Source organism: Passer domesticus, unplaced genomic scaffold (assembly GCF_036417665.1).
Source record: "Passer domesticus isolate bPasDom1 unplaced genomic scaffold, bPasDom1.hap1 HAP1_SCAFFOLD_44, whole genome shotgun sequence".
Taxonomy (NCBI): Eukaryota; Metazoa; Chordata; class Aves; order Passeriformes; family Passeridae; genus Passer; species Passer domesticus.
This window is the reverse complement of record NW_026990160.1, coordinates 2,667,261-2,688,395: the sequence shown is the minus strand read 5'-3', so window position 1 is coordinate 2,688,395 and position 21,135 is coordinate 2,667,261. Positions and strand designations below refer to the sequence as shown.

General features: G+C 51.5%; 1 protein-coding gene across 1 annotated transcript in view; it reads right to left on the bottom strand.

Moving 5' to 3' along the window:
• LOC135292714 (hydrocephalus-inducing protein-like) overlaps positions 1-21,135 on the bottom strand; it is a 31,508-nt gene that overhangs the window by 8,374 nt on the left and 1,999 nt on the right. Inside the window, exons 2-12 of the mRNA XM_064406819.1 lie at positions 21,010-21,126; positions 19,776-19,898; positions 16,906-17,025; positions 14,427-14,561; positions 12,789-12,988; positions 8,985-9,168; positions 7,797-7,896; positions 6,448-6,566; positions 5,103-5,326; positions 3,107-3,174; positions 747-979 (exon numbers count right to left, since the gene is read on the bottom strand). Coding sequence (XP_064262889.1) covers positions 747-979; positions 3,107-3,174; positions 5,103-5,326; positions 6,448-6,566; positions 7,797-7,896; positions 8,985-9,168; positions 12,789-12,988; positions 14,427-14,561; positions 16,906-17,025; positions 19,776-19,898; positions 21,010-21,081 — 1,578 coding nt within the window. The 5' untranslated portion in view covers positions 21,082-21,126. The remainder of the gene's footprint in view (positions 1-746; positions 980-3,106; positions 3,175-5,102; positions 5,327-6,447; positions 6,567-7,796; positions 7,897-8,984; positions 9,169-12,788; positions 12,989-14,426; positions 14,562-16,905; positions 17,026-19,775; positions 19,899-21,009; positions 21,127-21,135) is intronic.

The following is a 21,135-nucleotide window of genomic DNA, read 5'->3' as shown; positions in this document are numbered from 1 at the left end:
CGTGTGATATCCTCCAGTCCTTGAGGGAAGATTTTGTCTTAATTCTGCTGCTGCTCCATGTGTAGAGCACAGTCTCAAAGGAACAAAAGCCTTCTGGCAATAGCAGATTTGTTAAACACACCTTGCTATCAGGGCATAGCTCAGCTACATTAAAACATTAGACTAAAGCTCTACGCACCACTGTATTCAAATTAAGGGGCCAATTTCTCATCTGACTACAATGACATCAATGCAGAAGAAATCTGACTTGAACACAATGAGTTCAGCTTTACACCAGGAAGCTGAGGGCAAAGTGTGGCCCAGCAGGTGCTGGGCAGTTCATGGCTGCAGAGATTTTTGTCCCCACTGGAGATTCCTGCAGTGAACAAAAATCCTTCTGCTCCCCAGGAGAGGGGAAATCAGACCAAGAAGAAAAGCTAACTGCTTTCTACAATGACATCCCTCTAACAGCCACCTTTTGCCCTCATCTTTGCTCTGCCCACTTGCAATCAAATAAATGGCTCTCAAGAACACAAGAGTGACTTCTGGCCTTGACCATATGGTATGTGACCTCAGCATATGATTTTGGAAAGAAAACAGTGCTCCTTGAGGAACATCCCGAGTAAGGCAGCTGGCAGAGGCCTCAGAGCAGTGCAGATCTCTCACTCACACCATGCTCAAAGCTGCAGCAGAGCTAAAGCCCTCCCACACTGCAGTGCAGCTGCAGCCCTGGTGCTGAAGCGTCTCTGGCTGGACTCTGCCCGTACCTGGATGTCCTGGTGTCCCTGGGGCAGGATGGTCCCTTGGCTGGGAGTGATTGTAAACTCCCGGGGCTCCACATACAAGTGAATGCCCTTCCTCCAGGCTGGGTCACTGTGGCAGCGGATCTGATCGACGCTGTCCACGGCCGGCTGCGTGCCATCGAACGACATGCGGAGCTGGAACGTCACGGGCACCGGGGAGCTGTTAGTGAGCCGGCAGCGCTGGGTGTAGGGAAAGCCTAGGAAAGGACACCAACATCCATTGAGGCTCCCATTGTGGCATGACTCCTGCTGGGAATGGCCTGGCACGATGAAAGTGGCATTGGAGTTCAGCTCTGGATTATCTGAACTACAGCTCACCCAGAAGCTGCATGAGGAATGAATCGTCACTCAGTTCCCTTTGACACACATTGCAGACTGCAGCCTTGAAAATGCCCACTCCTAGCCCTGCTGAACACTGCAAGCTTCTCTCTCGGGGATGGGGAGGAGCTGCCTCACCTGCCCCAAACCAGCACCAGTGATCTCCCAGTGATGAGTGTGCACCCAGACCGAGCATTTCCTCTGAGAATTCAAGCTGTCAAATTCCCTGTTCAGCCTGCCAACACTCCCACCCTTTTCAAGATAGATAAACAGTGAGTCAGCATTAAGAAGAAGCTACAGCAAAAGTGAGGATGGAATCAGGAACTAGAACGTGAGGCAAAGCACCCCAGTGCACCTTCTCTCTGCAGGATCCTTAAGGCATCTCTTGGTTTGGGCCAAACAGACTGAGCACGAGACAGCTCAGAGCCCACTCAACTGGGGGCACACCCAAGCCTTGCTTGGAGATTGGCAATGAGGAACCAGGTTCCACCTCACCCAACAAACGGGGACATCACACCCATGCTGCTCACTGGGGTTGCAGCCTGCAAGGCTTTACCCCACTGGAGCTCTGGGATTTGCTTTCCATGCTGGAAAGCCAGAGATGCAGCCACTCATGGTGGGGATGTCCTGCAGAGCCCGGAGAGCAGCCACAAGCTGCTCTGCAGTGGACATCTGGCTGGGCTGGCAGCTCTGTGGGGAGGAGACTTCTCCCCAGGCTTGCTCACCAAGAGGCACTGGAACACAGATGGGGAGAAAAAACAACTGCAGCTGCAGCCCAGAGCTTCTCTGTGCCCATCCCAGTGAGCACTGCCAGCTCCAGCAGTGACTCCAGCAGGGAGGCAAGAGAGGCACAACAAGGACAAACGCAGATGGCAAAACCTCCAATGAGACTGAGCTCACGGCATGCAGACAACAGTCAACAGTTCCAAAGAAGCAAAGATACAACAGCTGCCTTCAGCTGAAGAGACCTTAGGAATGAAAGCAGATCCAGCAGGATCAATCTCCTGGTTCAGAACCATAGTTCCATTGGTTGCCTTTCTTGTTTCATTTCTTCAAAAAGGCAACTTGACAAGTGCCTCCATGGTGATGCAGGGTGGGGAAGAAGCAGCTCAGGAAAGGCAAGTAGTTTCCTTAAAAATTTCCTTGTTCTGGGTTTTGGCTTGGTAGTGAATGCTCCCCTTGGTCTGGGAAGGGGGATAGGGGGTTTGGGGGTTTTGGCCCTGGGGGTGGGCTTTTCCCTTGGGGGTTTTTGGCAGCTGTGGCGTGATGCCGTGGGCGCTGTGCAGTGGGAGCTGAGGCTGGGCAGGGAGCGGAGCTTCCCTTCCTCCCGCTCGGGGATGGGAGCTCGGCCGCGTGCTGCTGCGGGAGGTTGTGTGCTTGGCCTGGGGCTGCCCTGGCTGCAGCTCAGCCTGGCACCCACCCTGCCTGCCTTCCCCGCTGCTGCCTGCTGCTCTGAGCCACTGCCCACATCCCCCTGCCCTCTGTCCCTCTGCAAAAGGAGCATTTCCCTCCTTCCCTCCTTCCCTGCCGCTGCCGGCTGGCAGGGGATCACTGCCCTGCCAGAGCCCACAGCTCCTCCTGCTGGGATCCTCACTGCACCAAAGGGAAAAAATGGGACTTGGCAGCTGGCAAACGTCTGCTCTTGTTCTCTGGGCTCTCCTGATATAGTCTAGGAAAGAACTGTTATTCCTTTCCCCATCGTTTGAGCCCTGTAATTTCAAAGGTGTAATAATTTGGAGGGAGGGGCTCATCTTTCCATTCCAGGAAGATCCCCACCTTTCTTGGCAGACATCTGTCTTTTCAAGCAGGACAGAGACACCAGAAAATCCTGACTTTCTCTGCCTTGCTTCTGTTTGATCTGACAATGGCCAAATGCTCCCTGTGGCACCAGCAGCCCTGCAGTTCCCACCCTGAAGAGGCTGCTGGGGCAGAGCAGGAGGGAGGGATGCTTTTCCCTTGGAAGGCACAGATCCCTCCCGCTGTGTCCCAGCCCAGGCAGCACTCACCAAAGGAGATGTCCCCGAAGTCGAGCTCAGGGAGGTCGAAGTGCAAACTGGGTCCAGTGACGCTGCCCCTGCATGGCGAGGACAGAGCAGGAAATGCCTTGGTTCAAGGAATTGCAAAGCTCCGGCTGGCGTGGCTCGGGGGCACAAACCTGGGGTCAGGGCACCGTGCCTTTCAAACCAGCACACACCATGTGCTCAGCACAGTGCCCCTGGGCACAGGAGGCAGCTAAAGCCAAGTGGCCAGCAGCCAGCAGCCACTGATGGGCTCTGGGCACAGGGCAGGCAGGAAAAGCCCCCGGGATGCTGCTGGTCCCATGAAGGACCCTGAACACACAGCCAGACACGGCTCCGGGCCTCAGTTTCCCCATCTGCAATGGGATGGACATCAAGGTGTCCCCACAAACTTCTGTAACCAGCCCTGCCAGCCACAGGTTCCCTGCTTTGCTACTTCTTAGCTGGAACTGCTGTTCCCATGGAGGAGCTTTCTCAGCAGAGTTTGACCCACACCATCATTACAGACACAGTTGTGAGCCATGAACCCAGGGCAGCCCCAAACATCCTCTGAAAAGAGCAGCAACACTTCTACACAGGGCACAGATGAATCCTAGAGGAAAGGACCAGCTTGTCAGCAGTGCAGCAGCTGGCACAGCCAAGAGCAACAGCTTCAACAACCAAACAAGGGGGTCCTGAATCTAGCACAGCACCTCACCTGTCCTTGAACTCAGCAGACACACTGCAAAAGTCACCAACACCCACTGAAAGCAGCACTTGAAGCTGCACAACACTCACCAGTTGATTTCATGGCTGATGCCAATCCATGCCCACTCTGCCTTGTGGTTAAAAATCCAGGCCCAGTGACCTGTGCCTTCTGTTGGATTCCCAGCACTGCCCCTGGCTCTGCTCCACACATCTCAACAAGAGACACCTGCCCTTGCTCAAGGAGAAAGCTGCTGATGCCCAAACATCCCATGGCCACTTTGGGGGAGGGACAGAGGAGAATCAATTATTGGATGGTGGAAGGTTCCCTCTTGATCTCCAAAATAAAAAAGCAACACTTTTCCTCCAAAATCAAAGCCATCACCATTCTTTCTCCACTGGGGGCAGACCTACTCACCACTTTGCTCTTGCTAAGTAATAACTTCCTTGCTCTTTTTCATCCATCTCCCTTATCTTATTGCCATAATCCAGTGCAGATTGCTTTCATTTCTTCACTGCCTTGCCCCAGTGCCTCCCAAGAGCAGCAGCCTAGCTCCAAAGCTGCAGAGCAGCCAGCATCAGCTCTCCTGCTCCCACTGCATTATCCTAGCAGCCCATGGCTCAGGCTGGCAGGGACAGGACCTCGTGCTGCTGTGGTGCTGAGCACTGAGCTCTGCCTCCCCTATCATCACCCCTTGTCCCTTGTGCTGGGCCAGGATGATCTCTTGCCATGGCACCAGCCCAGGGGATGGTGCCCAAGTCCTTGGCACAGTTCCTGCTGCACAGTTCCCTGACTCCCACATCAGCCCTTGCCTGGCTGTGCACAGGAGGCACCAGAGCCCTCAGGGCACAGCAGCAGGGAGCACAGCTTGTGCCCCACAGCATGGCTATGAGAGGGGAGGTGAGGCTGCTGCTGCCCATCTGGCATGGATTATTGACAGAAGTTTTTAAAAGCACTGCTGCTGCTGCAGAATGCCCCAGGCTGGCCCATCTCCAAAGCCCTGGGGGCCTTGCTGGCTGTTCAGCTGGGACATCCCAGAGCAGCTGCTGCCCAAAGCTGATCCATCCCACTGCCTGCCATGGCCCAGGGCAGAGGGAGATCCCTGCAGGGAGGAGTCATTCCAGCTCCAGGTACCACACAGGGCAGGAGGCATCCTCCCACTAAGGCAATGCCAGCATCAGAGCAGAGATGAAGACCTCAGCAAACACCTTTTCTCTCTGCTGCACCCCAACAGGGGGTAGCTGGGGCATGTCCCAGAGACAGCTGCAGATGTGCCCACCAAGCTCCCAGGGTCCTTACCTGATGGTCAGGATGGCAGGCGTAGGAGATCCAGCCACACTGAACCGCAATTCTTCCTCAAACCTCCCCAACACGGTGGCACTGAAGGAGATCTGGAGAGTCTGGCTCCCACCTGCTGCAATGATGCCCTCCTGGGGTGCCAACTTGAAGCCCAAGCCCACCTTTGTGGCTGCAGGGATGTATCTGAAGGGAGCATCAAGAGCTCCTTGGTTGATCAGGTTCACCTGCAGCAGCAAGAAAGCAAAGTGGAAATCCGTGTGGAATATTCCCTTCTTGGGAGCTATTGTCTAAGGATGCAATGAACAGCCAGAAAAGGCAGAAGATGCTTTGTGCTGCTGAATGGCACAAGTCAAAAGATACAAGAGGACAAGTTCTGCCTTTGGGTTTTCATGCAAAGCAGTGGCAGCTGCACAGAGCTGCAGTCACCCTGGGGTTATCCCATGGACACAGAGCAGTGCACCTCTGGGCAGCATCACCCAGCTCATGGAGACCTGGCCCTGAGAGCAACGTGGGGTGATTGCAGCTGCCTGGTGAATCAGCACTGAGCTGCTGCTGCCCCAGCCTGCACAGCTCCAACAGCACCATCACCTCAGTCACCTTTTCCCACACCATGAAAACAAGACATTGCTAATGAGGCATCAGCATAAAAATGTACAGACAGCACCATCTTTTGGTAAGAAAACTCAGGGTGTCTTTCTCTTCCCCAGCCAAGCTTTTGAAAGTGTTTGCCCTGATGTAGTGCCTCATTTTCTACCTCTTTCAGTTGCTCTCTTGTGGTTTTTTTGCAAGTTAGCTCAATTGTGGGGGAGGCAAATAGGAAGAAAATTCCTTTACTTTATTCCCAGGAACACTTTTCTCTTTCCAGAGCCAGAGATGCAGCAAGGCTGAAGCGTGGCACTGGTCAGCAAGGGACAGAACTCCCAAGGCTTTCCTGGGACTTCCAGGAATGAGCAGAAGGCCCTGACTGGAAGCTGTTGGCAGTGGACTGAAGCTCAAAGGCAGCCAGTTGGTTCCAGCTGCTTCTGCAGAGCCCAGTCCAAAGGTGCCTTGTGTCTGGCACTGCCACAAAAGCCTCTGAACATGCAGCTTTTGCACCCAGTGCTGGTTTCACCTGCCAAGGGCTTGTTTTGCAGGAAGCCTCCCAGCTGATCCCTAAGGAAGGCTGCCCAAAAGCAGGGGCTGGGGCTTCATGAACAACAGACACACCTTTCTGACCCCCAGATTGGACCAGCACATCAAATATTCCCTGCTCACAACTGCCCAGGCTGGCAGGAATTCCACAGCTCCACCAGGCTTGCTGCTGCCTCAGGAGCCATCAGCATCCATCCCCAGCCCTGCTGCTCACCTCACAGACATGGGGGGTGTTGACAAAAATGTCCCCAAGCTCCAGAGTGTCAGAGCTGAGCTCCACCAAGGGTCCTTGGCCTTCCCCTCTGAGCTGCAGGGGCAGCCTGCTCTCACGGCCTGGGGAGAGATGTCCATTTCAGTACAAGCATTCCCTCTGTCACACTGTCTTTTCCAGGCTGCCTCAGTGCTAGTCCCTGACTCTGAGCTGGATGCCACCAGCTGCTGATGCTGCAGGACAAGATATTGACCCTTCTCTTCCCTCAGCAGATATCCCTTGGGGCTGACTTCTAATTCCTAACCCATTCCTCGGGCTGGTTTCCAATTGGAGCCACCAGTTTGCTGAGTTTCAAACATCTCTGGGATCCTGGAGTGACAGACCAAGCAGTAAAGGGTAGAAATTGAAGGAAAGGAAATTTAGGTTAGATATTTGGGATGATATTTTTTCCTGTGAGGGTGGTGAGACACTGGAGCAGGTTCCCCAGGGAAGTTGTGCAGGTTCCAGCCCTGCAAGTGTTCAAAGCCAGGCTGGATGGGGCTTGCAGCTACCTGCTCTAGGGGGAGGTGTCCCTGCCCCTGGCAGGGGCCTTGGCACTAGATGATCTTTAAGGTCCATTCCATCCTTAACATCCTAGGACTCTGTGCTTTCCTTCCCATGCACCTAGAGGAGCTTGGAAATCCATTCAGTGAAGGCACAAAGCTCATCCAGAGCTTGGCAATTACCAAACTACCTGGCCCAGCAGCACAGGACTTTGTTGCCCAAGTCCTCACCTTCTGACCCTCAGCACTGGGCTCTGTTTCCACAGACTGAGAGCTGCAAGGTGACAGCTCCCACACAGGGAGAGAAGCAGCTGCTGGCCAAGGCTGCTCCTTCTACCAACAGCCTGGGCTCAGTGGGGCTCAGCCCCCTCTGCTCTGGTGCTGTCTGGCCAGTGGGAGCTGATCCAGGCTCAGGGAGCACATTTCTAACCCAGCTCCTGCCACCTGATGATGGATCCATGTCCAGTGGAGCCATCCTGGAGGCCAGGGGCCTGCAGGGGCTTAGTGCTTGTTCACTAAAGCTGCTCTGCTCTGCAGCTCTCTGGCCTTTGAGGAAATGCTGGCAAAGGCATGGCATGAAAACCTCTCCCTGCACTGCCTGGGCTATGCTGGGATCAGGAACCCAGACACAGCACTCTGAGCCCTGGCCTTGCACGGGACACTCCCTGGGAGCTGCAGGGCCACTGGGGATGTGCCAGCACTGCCCTGCTGGCCAGGGACTCTTCCCAGCACTGCCAGGGCAGCCCAGTGGGCTCAGGCTTGCACCATGGCTGCACTGAGGGGGAGAGAAGCAGGGCACAGGAGCTGTACCTGAGATGCTGCAACAAGCCACACTTTGATACTCCACTGCTTCCAGGGGTTTGAAAGTCATCTTGATTTTGGCCAAACCATCCGGCTCGATTTCTCCCTCCTACAACAGAAACAGCAAAACATTTCTCTTCAAACTTCACATTTCTTGTTTTCAACCATAGTCCTGTCAGCCTTTGTTTAGAGCATCAGTGATGAGTGAACAACACAAGGAGCCCAAGGAAACCCTCCAAAGGCAGCTCAACACAGCGCTGGAAGCTCTCAATGCTGGGCAGGTCCCACTCTCCACAATTTCCTACTGCTCTGACACAAGCTCTCGCTCACATCATGCTGCTGTCAGCTGCAGTGGGATGTAACTGCCAATGTGCACTGGTGGCTCTTCACAAGGAGAGATCATGATCCCCTCCCCCAGAAATAAAAATATTAGTTTAACCTGTTTTGAAAGAAAGCAGAGGTTGGGATTATTCTGGGCTTTACTCCAAGGGGAGAAGGGATTTTGCACTGTGCACACACCAGGCATTCATCATCTCTCACAATGCCAGTGCTCAGAATCAGGGCTGCTGATGGCAGCACGTGGCAGTTGGCTTGCACAAACAGAAAAGGAAAAGGTTTTCTGTCCCTGTGTGCAGGAGAACTCAAAAGGCCCAGTGAAACCTTCCAGCCTTGTGTCCAGGCTCACAGATGACACTGGAAGGCAGACTCAGAAATAGTGCAAGGCGTGGTTACAGGAGGCCATTGGCATTTCTGGGATTAACCTTGGGCTGAGTTTGGCCTCCTTTTCCCAGCCAGCCATTGCCAGCTTCAGGTCAGTGTGTGAGCTGGCAGTGCTGCAACAGCCTCTGCTGAGCCCCACGTGTGGGGGCAGCCCCTGCCTACAAGAACTGCTCCCTGTGACACTGCAAGGACACGCACGGAGTGCCCTGAGCTCCAGCCCTGGCAGCAGAGCTCGGCTTTGTCAGGCTCCCAGCCCTGCCTTGACCCTCCAGGGCAGAAATGCTTTGAGCATTTTAGCATTTTTAGGTGAGCTCTGCAGCTGCACCAGAAACTCAATGCCCTCCCTCCCAGCATGTGGGACCAGCTGAGGATCTGCCCAGTGACCACAGCCAGGGTTGCAGTGGGTGGGAGGAGGAAGAGGGGGAGGAGAGGAGGAGGAGGAAGAGGAGGAAAATGAGGTTCTCAGCTATAACTTACCATTGGCTCAATGAAAGAAACGTCATCAGAGAACATGGGGTCCTGGTGCACCTTTGCCATCTCCCCCGAGGCTCTCAGGCTGGCAGCACGATCTTCACAAGAGCCCTTCTCCTTCCCTGTTTCTTTCTCCTCCATTAATTTTTCCAGCCACAGCTCTCTCTGTGACTGCTGAAAAAGACTCTGCCTGCAGCCAGAGGAGAGACAAAGCCAGCAGGTCGTTTAATAAGCCACAGATTTGCAGAGAGAAGTGTGAGTGCAGGAGAGCAAAGCACCTGAGGAGGAGCAGCAGTGTGACAGATGAGCAATGCCACGACTGGCTCTCACCATTAACAGACAAATACCATGTCTATAGGTTAAGAAAAGGTTTTTTACCCCCTGAGTTGTTATCAAGGGACAGCTGGGGTTGGGATATTTGGGAGGGTCAGCTTGTCACCATGGTGACATCTGACCTCCAATCAAGATTGGAGGAAGTGAACTCCACCACAGAACAGCGAAGAAGGGGTCAATGGTCAGAATTTTGGGAGAGGCTAAAGGGTTAAAAGGTAAAACCTCCATTGTGTGGGTGAGCACACAGTGGGGCAAATCCTTTGCTCCCAGAGCTGTAACATCTTCTCTATCCAGTCTTCTGTTGTATTTTTGATAAGGTTTAATCAACCTTTCTAAACTTAGGAAAAGTGAGTGGCTATTTCTCACAAGCAGCCGCTCCCCAGCAAGGGCTGACCCCAAGCCCTGGGGGTCCCAGAGGGATCACAGGATAACTTGCTGTTCACTGCCACAGCAGATAGTTTTACTCCACACCTGCAGGCTCAGGAGAGCTTTCCAAAGCCAGAATCCCTCAAGGGAACCTCCTGGCTCAAAGCCTCTGCCAAAACTGAGGGACAATCCACCAGCCACTTCAAGTGGCTTTTCCTCCCACTGAGCTGCTGGGGGAGGCAGATAAAGATTATGGAGCAGGACTTCCCTGAGGAGGGGAGACAGAGCTGGGTTGCAGCTCCATGTTACCAGCACTGTGAAAAATGCCTATTATATTATTGCCTTTTTGCAAATAGTAAAATGAATACTATATGTGTGATGTTGGAAAGTGATGTTGTATTAATCCTTTTTTACAGACCAAGGAATAATAACTGTTGAATTTGCAGTGTGGTTCTTTGGTGTGTTTTACCTTGAAAACATCCTGATTGAGCCTAAAAAGGGCACATTTTAGCAGTACTTCAATGAAAGCTACGCTAAGAAAGGGAGCAGTCAAAACTCTGAAAGAGTGCAAATGCACATTAGAGCAATACAGTGACATGGAAACCCAAAGGAGGATGCCATATACACTCTGAAGGATCCAATCCCAGCTCAATGAAGCACCATGAGCAGGAGCACATCAAGGAAGCAGAACAGGAGGTTTCTGTGTATTTACCAGCAATGCAGTCTGGGACTATGGGTTGTCACCCACGCTGGTAACTGTTTGCTTGGCCCAGCAGAGAAACTCTGTGCAATGTGTTGGAAATAATTATGCAGATGTGTTGGTGCACTTTGGATTTAACAGCAGCAATCAGGATTGGTCACCAGGTGAACAGCTCTTGCCTGACAAACACAAGACTCTCTGCTTTGATGCTCAGGGAGAGCTCAGGGGAAATGTGCTTCTGCCCAGCAGCTGCTGGCCTTTGTGCTTTTGTACAGCCCCACTGAGGAAACAAAAGTTCCTGGCCTTGGTGCTTTGCTGCTGCTCAATCTGTCACTTCCAAGTGTCTTCTGGGGACTTTGGTGATGAATGCATCACACACAAAAATAAAGAGAACTTCTGCCAAGCTGAACTTTGTTCATGTCAGCAGTGATGAACTTGCTTCAGGTTCAGCTCATGAAGGACCTATTGCTGCAATGATGGGCCTGCCCAGTTCCCATTACCACTGGTGAGAACATCCCTGCTGGCTGAGGGAGAAGCCTTAGGACAGCAGTGCTTATGTGCTGGATGTGAGGCTTTGGAGAGAGGGGTGGAAAGACAAGGCCCCAGCAGCCCCAGAGCTCCTGCATGTGCTCCAGGGCTGATGCCAGGGCTGCTGCAGCTCTCTGCTGGGGCTCGGGGATCAGTGCTTGCTCTGGGCAAGGCACAGCATTTTGTTCTTATTCTTCTGCCAAAAATTTCACTGGAACAGAGAAGCTGCCAGTTAAGGGAATCCCTGGCCACACTTCAGCACTACATTCCATTCCATTCCATTCCATTCCATTCCATTCCATTCCATTCCATTCCATTCCATTCCATTCCATTCCATTCCATTCCATTCCATTCCATTCCCACTGCTGCCCCATGTTACATGCTCCTGCCCTCAGATGGCAGGATGGCAATAACACTCCCGGGGGAGACTTCAGGGCTTGCCTGAGAAAGAAGGGATCTTCTTCTTTTCAAATTATCAGGAGAAGAGGATCCAGCCAAGTTCAGGACTCAGTTTTCAGGACTGAAAAACCAAGTGCAAATCAGCCCCTGCATCTCCTACATCCCACCCCGGGCTGTACCCACCAGACTCCTCTGCTCCTGCTGGAGCAGTCATCTCTCACACAGACCTGGCTCCCCAAGACCCAAGGACACAAGCTCTACAGCTGAACTTAACTCCTCTGAATTTCAGCCAACATCACTAAGCTGTTCCCTGAGCCCACAGATAGAAGAGCTGTGAAGGAGACATCCCTGACATTGGAATAACCAAATGAAAATACCAGTGCCAATAGATGGGGCTGGCAAGCTAAATTTTTGGCCTTTTATCTGTGAATTGTGAGCTGTTCCTTAAGATAGTTCTCATCCTGTTAGAGCTACCCTTTCAATGAATCACTACTGCACCCTGACAGGCACTACCGCACTACTGACAGGCAGAAAAGATAAGGTATGGAGAGGGTTTGAATACGTTGTTTTCTTCTGCTTTTTAACTAGGGCCCTTTGGATGTTTGTTTCCTTGCATGGCATCTAAAGGCAGGTCCAGATCTCCCAATGGCACCTGGCAATCCCCAGACACTGCTCTTGCTTTGAGCTGTGTGTCTGCTCAGATGATTGCCAGAGCTCCCCTCCAAAAGTTATTCTATACTTTTCTCTTCTAAATCAGCCCAATTGCTTTTCAAATATTCACTAAATGTCTCATATTTCCTACACACCTCTGAAAGTACCCATGGGCATGTGGTATATTGATAGGCATTAGAGGAGCTCGACCTTCATGAAAGTTCCCAAGGAAGAATTCATGATCTTTTGGCAAACACTTAAACCAAAATGAAAAAAAACCAGCAGAAACACAGGAACTTCAGAGTATTCAAAAAGAAATCTCAATGAAAAGGGGGCACAACATTATTCAGAGATTTAAATCATCTGTTTGAAATTTTAAACTGGCTTTCAAAGGTTCATCATGGAACACAAGAGGTGACTGATGCCCTCAGCTGACAAGGGAAAGCAGATCAGCTTCAGGAACAGGAACTGCACTGGCTGCCTGCAGCACAGCTCATGTTGGGCATCTGATGCGGGGACCCCTGCAAAGCCACGTGCCTGTGGCCTCCCAGAGAATGGCTCTGTTTGGCTGACAGTGCTGAGAAAGCATTTCAGGAGCTGCTTGTGCTCAGCAGGGTGCAAGCCAGCTGCCAACATGTTGCAGCAGCCTCCAGGAAAGCTGGGACAGAGAAAGCTCAAAGGCTGCATCCTGCTCAGAAGACCGAAAGCGAGAGCAGCTGCCATCCATCCTGCTCCCTTCCAGCCAGGGCTGCAGGGATGCTCAGGCTCCTTTTGTTGCTCTTTCCCAGCCCTGTTATCACCCAAAGGTGTTTTGCACAAGGACAGATCCTCACCTCTGGGTGCTCAGCTGGAAACGAGCTTCCAGGTTCCCGGTGTTGCGGAGCAGCAGAGTCTTCTGGGTGCTGCACTTCACTGGACATGTGGAGAAGTCCAGCTGCTCAGGGAAGTCCAGGACAGCTCGGGCAGCAATGGCCCGAATTGGCACCACTATCCTTTCCCTTTCAGTGACACAGACCAGCTGGTGGGAATAATCCTGCAGGAAATAGAAACTGCCTCAGCACAGGGCATTTAGTGCCGTCCCCATGGCAGAAGAAAAACCATTTCCTATAACCCTTCAAGGGCATCAATTTACCTATCCCACCCTAAATGAACACTAAGCTCTACTGATATGTCACATTTTAGAGGCACTAGCGCACTTTGCAAAACCTATCTCGGTGGCATTAAGCTCTTCTGTCACTTGGTCATCCAGAGAACTGCCCTAGGCCACCATCATTTTTACTCTACATTTTAATGATGTTAAAGAATTCCTAAGTCCCTTCTAAGGAACATGGAGCTAGGGAACACAGGACATTCCTCTTTAGCTTTCTATATTCCCACTGTTTGAGAACGGGACAAAGTGTTCAACTGACTCGAAGCAGCAAAAAAATGATGAGAAAACAGCTGCACCCAAAGAGATCCTGCACCTCTGGCTTGGTGTAGAAACATCAGCTGCCTCAGAACTCCCCTCCAACTTTGCCTCTCCAACCAAGTCAGGAGGAGAACAGTGCTAAGAGGCAGCAGGATGCTGCTGGAAAGAGCCTCTCTTTGCTTCCCTGCAAGGCTTCCTCCCTTCCATGCCATGTCCTCAACCCTTCGGTATGAACAAGCCCCCAGATCACAACACTGACCCCCCAGATCCCAGCACTGAGATCAGACTTGCCAGGGCCTCAGCACTGCTGTTCAAACCTCCAGGCAAAAGCACCTTTGGCACGCAATGGGTGCCAGCTGACAGAGCAAGCACAGGCACAGGCATGAAGACAGAGGCACAGCAGCGTCACTGCCACGGGCTCTGGGCTCACAGCTCTGCCTGCAGCTTGCACCTGCCCTACACCAGCTCTTGCAGGCAGCAGTCCAAGTCCCTGCAGCTCAGCAACCTCCTGCTGAGCAAGGGCACCCAGAGCCCAGGGTGCCTGTGCCAGGCCGGGCTCACGGGCACAGCACATCCTCTGCCCTGGCCCTGCAGCTGCACCATGCTCACTTGTGCTCTGGCACAGCACAGCTGCAAGGCTGCAGAACAGGGGCTGGGAAAAAGCACCGTCCTTGCTCCAGCCCAGGGGGAGGCAGGGAAGCTGTTGCCAGGCAGGAAGGAGGAAAGCTCTCTGACCTCTTTGTTCCTCCAGTGTTTTCCATCATCATGAACCCCCTTCCACTGTACCTAGAGATGGCCCAACATCTACCAACAGCCCTCTGTCATTTTCATCCTGCTCCCTGGGCATCTTCCCTTGGCAATGCTCAGGGATGTGCAGGGAGGGGAAGCAGAGCCTGTCAGGCCTGGCTGCAGTGCCTGGCAGCCCGTGCCAAGCTGGGACTGGCTGCAGGCTGCCTGCCCACGGCCTGGAGCCAAGCTCCCAGCACGGAATGGGCTGCACCCAGAGTGCAGGGAAAACAGTGGCTTTGGAGAGCATTCTGTGTTTTGGCTCCTCCAGGCTCACCTTGTTCTCGCCGGGGCTGAAGCGGATGCGCACAGGGACAGACACGGCCGGCACCAGGAGACGGTAGGCATCGTTGGAGCCCATGACCTGGAAGTAAGGTGATCTCTCCATGGAGACCTTCACCACATGAGGAAACTGCAGGAAAGACATGAAACAATTATTTTGTCACTTGTGGAAACAGGATGAGAGGAGACCTGTCCATGCCCTGGTGTCATCCCTCCTTGACCCCTTTTCCAAAGCACTTTCAGCTGTGCATGTACAGGCACACAATTCATGAGGGTGAACTCAAATTCCTTCTGTCTGGCTCCAGCATTCTGACCAGGCCCAGTAGGGCGGTGCCTGGTGGGAAGGAAGGGCCGAGCAGGTCAGCAGCAGCAGGATGGAGACAGAGCACCTGAACCAAGTCATCTGCACATTCAACAAGGCCAAAAAACCTGCTGGCTCCTGCCAGCACACAGCCATGCAGTCGTGTTCCAGAGGGGGAATGTGCTCCCTGAAAGCAAACCAGCACGTTGTCCTGGGGGAAGGAAGAAATTCCCTTCTAGTACATCAGGTTTGGGTAGGGATGTTCTGGGGATACAGTCATGCAGGCAGACCAGCAAGAAAGGAGACCAAACACTGTGGCCTTACTGGGAATAAAAGCAAACCTGAAAAGCCAAAGAAGGAACACAGCAGGACAACCCCTAAAACAAGGAGATGGCAAAGAGAATTTAAATGGGCAATAAAGCAGCAAGGAAGAGTCATAAAACCATGAGAGCAATCAGCTTGTCAAAAGTGACAGAAACACAGACAGGCTGTGCCTATCACTATGGGCTTCAAAGGCATTTTCTGCCTGGAGAAACAGGACCAGCAGTGTGGTTCCAATACTGAAAGACAATTTTGGCTCTCCAGGGATTCTTGCTGCCTGTGCAGGCAAGCTGGGCTGCTGGGCATTCCTGCCTGCAGCCATCATGCCAGGTTCTGCCCTCTGGGATACACAGACACAGCAAACAAGCATTTTCTAGCACACTGATATCATCAACCAATGAGCACCAAAATGCTCTCAACAAGTCTAAACCAGATGACTTTGACTCCCTCCTGTCTCTTCTCACCAGCCCACTCTTGGCACAAGCCTCTTTTTAGAAAATGTTTCCCCTGACTGAAATTCCAATGGTCTCCGTTTTCCTCTTTACAGTGGAACACAACTGCTGACATTTTTCAACTTTTCCCCTCAAAGCTCTCTTGGCAAACTGCAAAACAACCACAATTTCTACAAGTGAAGGTGAAAACCTCCAGGAGCACATGGCTTTGGATGTGCTGTGGTTCTCCAAAGGGAAAGCAGAGCACAGTGTTGCTTTTGGAAAAGCTGAGCAGAGCTGGATGAAGCTTAGCAGGAGCCTCAAGTGGCACCTAAAGGGCTCCCGCTGCTTCTGCTACGTCACTCTGATTCCAGGGCTGCTTCAGAACACACCTCCTGCAGTGCCAATGCCATTAATGAAAAGTTATTCCAGCATAAAGTGCAGAAGACTCAGCCCCTGAGCTTTGACTGTGAGCTGCACAAAGGGAGCCCAACAGGCTGAGAGAGGCAGAGGAGCCAAGATTAACCAAGGAGACACAGGATGTGGTAAACACTCAAGGCAAAGCACGAGAGCAGATAAGAACTGTACAGGCCTCAACACTCCTACCAATCCAGAGCTTTCAAGAGAAGGCACCTCCTTTGGGACAGATACCGTCAACACATGGCCAAAGTCAGGGGAGAATTCCCAGCACAGGAAGCTTTCCACCATCTTGCAGAACAAAGGTGCTGAGACATTTTCTTCTGGACGTGCTGCAGCAGATACCCTGCTTTGCTGTACACTTCGGGAATTACAGCTCTCTCCTCTTCCAGCACAGTGTTAAAGCTCTGTAGAAACCTAGGCCAGGGCACTGGGAATATTTCTCTGTCTGCTCTGGGCTGTCCTGACCCCTGGGGGAGCACTGACTTTGACCCTCACTCATGGAGAAACTTTCCTAGACGTCAATATAGGCTAGAATCCACAAAAGCGTGAAATAGATTAGAGAGAGTAGTGTAGGTGTATCACCTGCTGAGAAATTTAGGTTTTGGGATTTCTGTGGATAGAAGCAAGATGGAGGGCATAGGGTGTCATCCTGAGTTTCTTCTTCATGCTTCTTCTTCCTTCTTCTTCATGGGTTTGGGTGGCATTGTGTAATTGGGAAGAAAAGTCCGCATTGCATGCTTCCAGGGATCAGTTATTGGCTTAAAAGGGAAAATAATCCAGGTGTCCTTTCTGAATTGGATAGCTTAGTCTTAAAAGACTTTGTAACAAGAGACTCTTAGCCATTTCGTGCCTTGCTAATGACAAGCTGCCGAACTCATGGTTGTGAGACTGTTTTACTGATTAGAAATAATAAACACCTGAGTCTGAACGTGAACTACCATCTCGAGTGCCTTCAATCCCGACCCAGAGAAACTGATAAAGCTCCATGTCCCAGCACTTACCTTGTCCACATTCATGAGTGACACTGTCATTTCAGAGACATCATGAGTGTTGAAGTTCTGAAATATCACCTCTGGTGGGGAAATCTGCAACAAGTTCTGCTTTGGGGCAGCTGACGGCAGCTGGAGAGGCGAGAGAGAGCAGGGACAGCTTCAGCTGCTGGGAGGAAGGCTCATGAAGGACAATCTTACACTGACCCCAGTGAAGTGCAGACTCTGGGGGAGCACATCTGCCCAGCCCACACTGGGCAAACAGTGGCTCACCCACCTCTGCTCTGAGCTGATGGAGAGCTGCTGGCCACACAGAGCAGGCTCCAGACAAGCTGCTCTTTTGACATGTATTTCTCCAGCTTTCATTCTCCACAATGCCAGGCAGCACTTACCTTAAGCACAGCCCTGTGCCCATGCGGTCACAGAGCTCTGGGGCACTGCCTGAGCACTCATGGAGTAAGTAAAACCCATACATTTACATCAGATTCCATGGGAAACGATTTTGCAATGTCCTTCACTCTGACACAGGGAAACCAAGGCCCACACAACTGCAAATACCTTTTTTGATCTAGAACTTAGGCACCAGTAGCAGAGGAGGTGTGAGAGATGAGGTGATATTTGGCTGAAGCCAAAAGGTTATCAAGTTAAAGAATGAAAGTTGTTGATTCTCTGTGTTGTTTGGGGTTTGGATTTGTTCAGGTTGGTTTGTTGGGTGTTGCTGTGAGAGGAACAGGGTTGAAGACCTGACCAAAAGGAAGCAGGGTGAGAGGGGAGGGGACAGAAAATCTGGCGTTTGGAGGGAATGGAAGTTCCCAAGTACCCATCCAAAGGGCAAGGGGACAGAACAGCCCTCACCGGGTATAAAGGGGATAGAAAGATTGCCATTTTCTCAGAGGCTGTGTTTGTTCATCTCCAGGGGGAGGGAGACACGCCCAGCTCAGCTGAGTCGTTACTAATAAACAGTTTCCTTTTGCTTCGATGATTTTGTCCCCTTTCATTGTATTTAAAAGTGAGTGCATTTCTAACAGAGGTAAAGGCAAAAATAAAGTACCACAGAAGTTAGGAAAAAGACAAATGAAGTGAATGCTGAATGAGGATAAGGTTCAGTTATTTTCTCAGCAACTTGGGTAAAAGTAGAGTTGGTATCTCCTTTTTCCATGAGCTTTAAATAGGTGCTTTCTTGTAATTATTGCTACCTTACTTGATACCATTGTAGAGGCATGTCTGGAATGACACAACAGCAGCAAATGCTTCTGGAGCAGAGACATTACTTGGAGAAAATTCTCCCCTTCTGCAGCCACACTGCTGTCACTGCAGAGACACCAGCAGCTCTCCTGTGTGACTCCAGGGCAGACACAGTCTGCTGAAGGGAGTGCCTGCAGCACACTGTCCCCCACTTGTGCCCTTCCCTGAGGTGTTCCCAACGCCCCTCTCCAAGGCAATCCTTAACCAGTGTGTTCAATGTCTCTTGCTGCCAATTCACTGCTCAGCAGTGTGATAAATGAATGGGATTCGTGCTAACAATTGGAACTATATCGATATTTTAGAAAATATATGTTAAAAAGTCATAGATGAAAAGGATATGTAATTAGTGTCACAAAACAGATGTTTTCAGATGTTCATGAGAAAATAGGAGACGGGATGTAGTGTGAGATAAATAAAATCCCAAAACGGAATAGGCCTCGGGATAATTAAAGAATTGGCCTTGAAATGGACAAAATTAGGATGATTCTAGGTGTTTATGAAATAATATAGCTTATTTTTGGAATATAATGCTGGCTTCTGTAACACAAGACCTGGGACGCATGTGCAGCCTGTGGGGTTGTTCAAAGGACAGTGACGATGAGGAGAAGCCTTCGTTGGAAGCAACCAGTGAAAAGCCAAAAGACCCCTTGGAAACAAGCTGAGCATGCACTGTGCAGTACAATGATATAGATTTCAAGAATTGAAAACAGGAGGAGATTTACAAAAAATTGTTGATGAACATGTATTAGCATAGAGTATATAAGTTGTGTTTGGGTTCTTTTCTCTTTTGTACGGGAGGCAGGGTGAGAAACCCCCCCATACCCTGATTGTACCCCAATCAGTTTTGCTTGTGCTTTATCCTAACCACTGCCAAATTATTTTGTATCTATTTGATTATATTTGATTGCATAATTTCATATAAAATTGCATGCTCAATTAAAATTGCTGCTAAATTCTAATTTTGTGGTTTATTAAATTAGACATATAGGACCTCATTCATAACAACAGCCCACCTTGGTCACCTACCCTTTTGGACTGTGCTTTCTACTGAGCCAGTTCTGTCACAAAAGCAGCTTGAAACACACCTCTAAGTAGGCACTGATCCACAGAAAGCACATCCATTCCCCTCTGCCCAGGGCCAGTCCCCTGCACATCTGGCAGCCTGCAAAATCTAACACCCCGTCAGGGTCCAACACATTGCTCCAACCCAAAGCAGGAATGCAATTGGTTTTGTTAAATCTGTAGGAATTCCTGCAGGTCCTGGGCCTTCCAAGGCCAATGCTGCCACTGTGGAGGGAATCCTGTGACCCCGAGCGTTTGATGGTGACCACACCAAAGCAAGAGGTGGCTCCTTCAGCAGGGGAATGGCACATGGCAATGCTGTGCCTTTGTGTCCCCAGCCTTCCCCCATTGTTTTAGCAATGGCAGCCACACTCCAGCACAGCCCAGCAGCTGCAGCAGAGGTTATTTGTGTTGCCCCAGTGCACATCAGGACTCCCAGTCCACCACTGCCAGCAGCTTGCAATGACAACAGCACCTGGACACTGAGGTGTTTTGCTGGAGGCAAGCCTGTCACAAGCACACACCCTCTTCAAACTTGCCATCAAGCAGAAAGGAAAAGAGCAGGAAAAGGCTACCTTTGGACCAGTCTTGCTCAGGTCTATCCATGGGCCAATTCTGGGCAGAATCCTCCCCCCAGTGCTGGCCTCCTTCTTCTTCGTGTTGGCAAACTTGTCCTGCTGGAACTTAGAGGGAAGCAGCTGAAAGGCAAAACAAACCCCAAAAAACCAAATGAGCAAGAAGCTCAGAGATGTGCTTGTTCAGAAAGGCATTTCTTGAGCAAGTGGCACTGGCAAATAATTTGTGATCACAGCCACTAGGATAGTTCAGGAAGCCCTGGAAGTTACTTGCTGAAATGCATAGCAAGAATAAATTAATAATACAGGGTGCAATACAGATACTCCAACCACATGGCTGTGGCCCATTAGTCTCTCTGTGATCTGATGTGACATGTTTGGGGATTTCTGCTCTTTGGCCATTTGTTTTCTCTTACATTTCATTGGATTGACGCAGTGGCCTTTTCAGAGAGTGGGGAGGAGCTCTCAGAACTGCCCCAACTCCATCCCTGCACAACACTCACAACTCACAGCAGGAGACAGCACTGCTGGCTGAGTCCAAGAGAAGCAAGAAAGAAAAGCTGTACCAAGAGGGAGGTGCACAGGAATGTGTCCAAGTTTTAGCTCTCTCTGTTAATGAGCATTTGTTTCCTCTGTCTGGGCTGACAGAGCCCTCCAGAGAAGAAACAGAGGCATCTCCTTGGCAGAGCCTCAGCACTGGGGCATCTTCAGCCAAGTGAGCTCCAGACAGCAAGGGACCTTGGTGGCCTTGACTGCAGTGCTGCCTGCAGGGCTGGAGCTGTGCCCAGCCAGGAGCTGAGAGAGAACAGCTGCTTTGGGAGCTCTTCTGGCTGGGACCAGCCGTGGCTCTCAAGGCTTTGGGCAGAGTTTGAGCTCTCCCCCCCACATGCCCAGGTGCCCAAGGGCAGGTTGGTCAGAGCAGCACAGGGCAGTGCCCAGCCTGACAGAAGGAATTCCTGTGGCAAAGGGCAGGCACAGAAGCACATGCTGAGGGCTTCAGCTGCACATTGCTTTCACTTGGCTCCCGTGGCACAGCCAGGCAAGGCGCTGGGCTGTCCCTGAAACATCACACAGTGTTCCCTGCTGCACCAGGACAGCCCCCACCAACAGCAGCACGGCACAAAGAGCTGGGCAGGGGCTCTGCAGCTTCCCAGCACTGCTGGACAACAGGGGCAGGGACACCAGGGACACCAGGGCACTTGCCAGCCTGAGCACAGCCCCACTGGCTACTCACAGTGTTAGGCTGCAGTCTTTCCCTCAGCAAAAGACGAGGTGTTGGTGTCTTTTTTGGGAACCCAGAAGCCATTTTGAAGGGAGGATGTCACAGAGGAGCGACAAGGCCTCAGCAAAACTGGAAGGA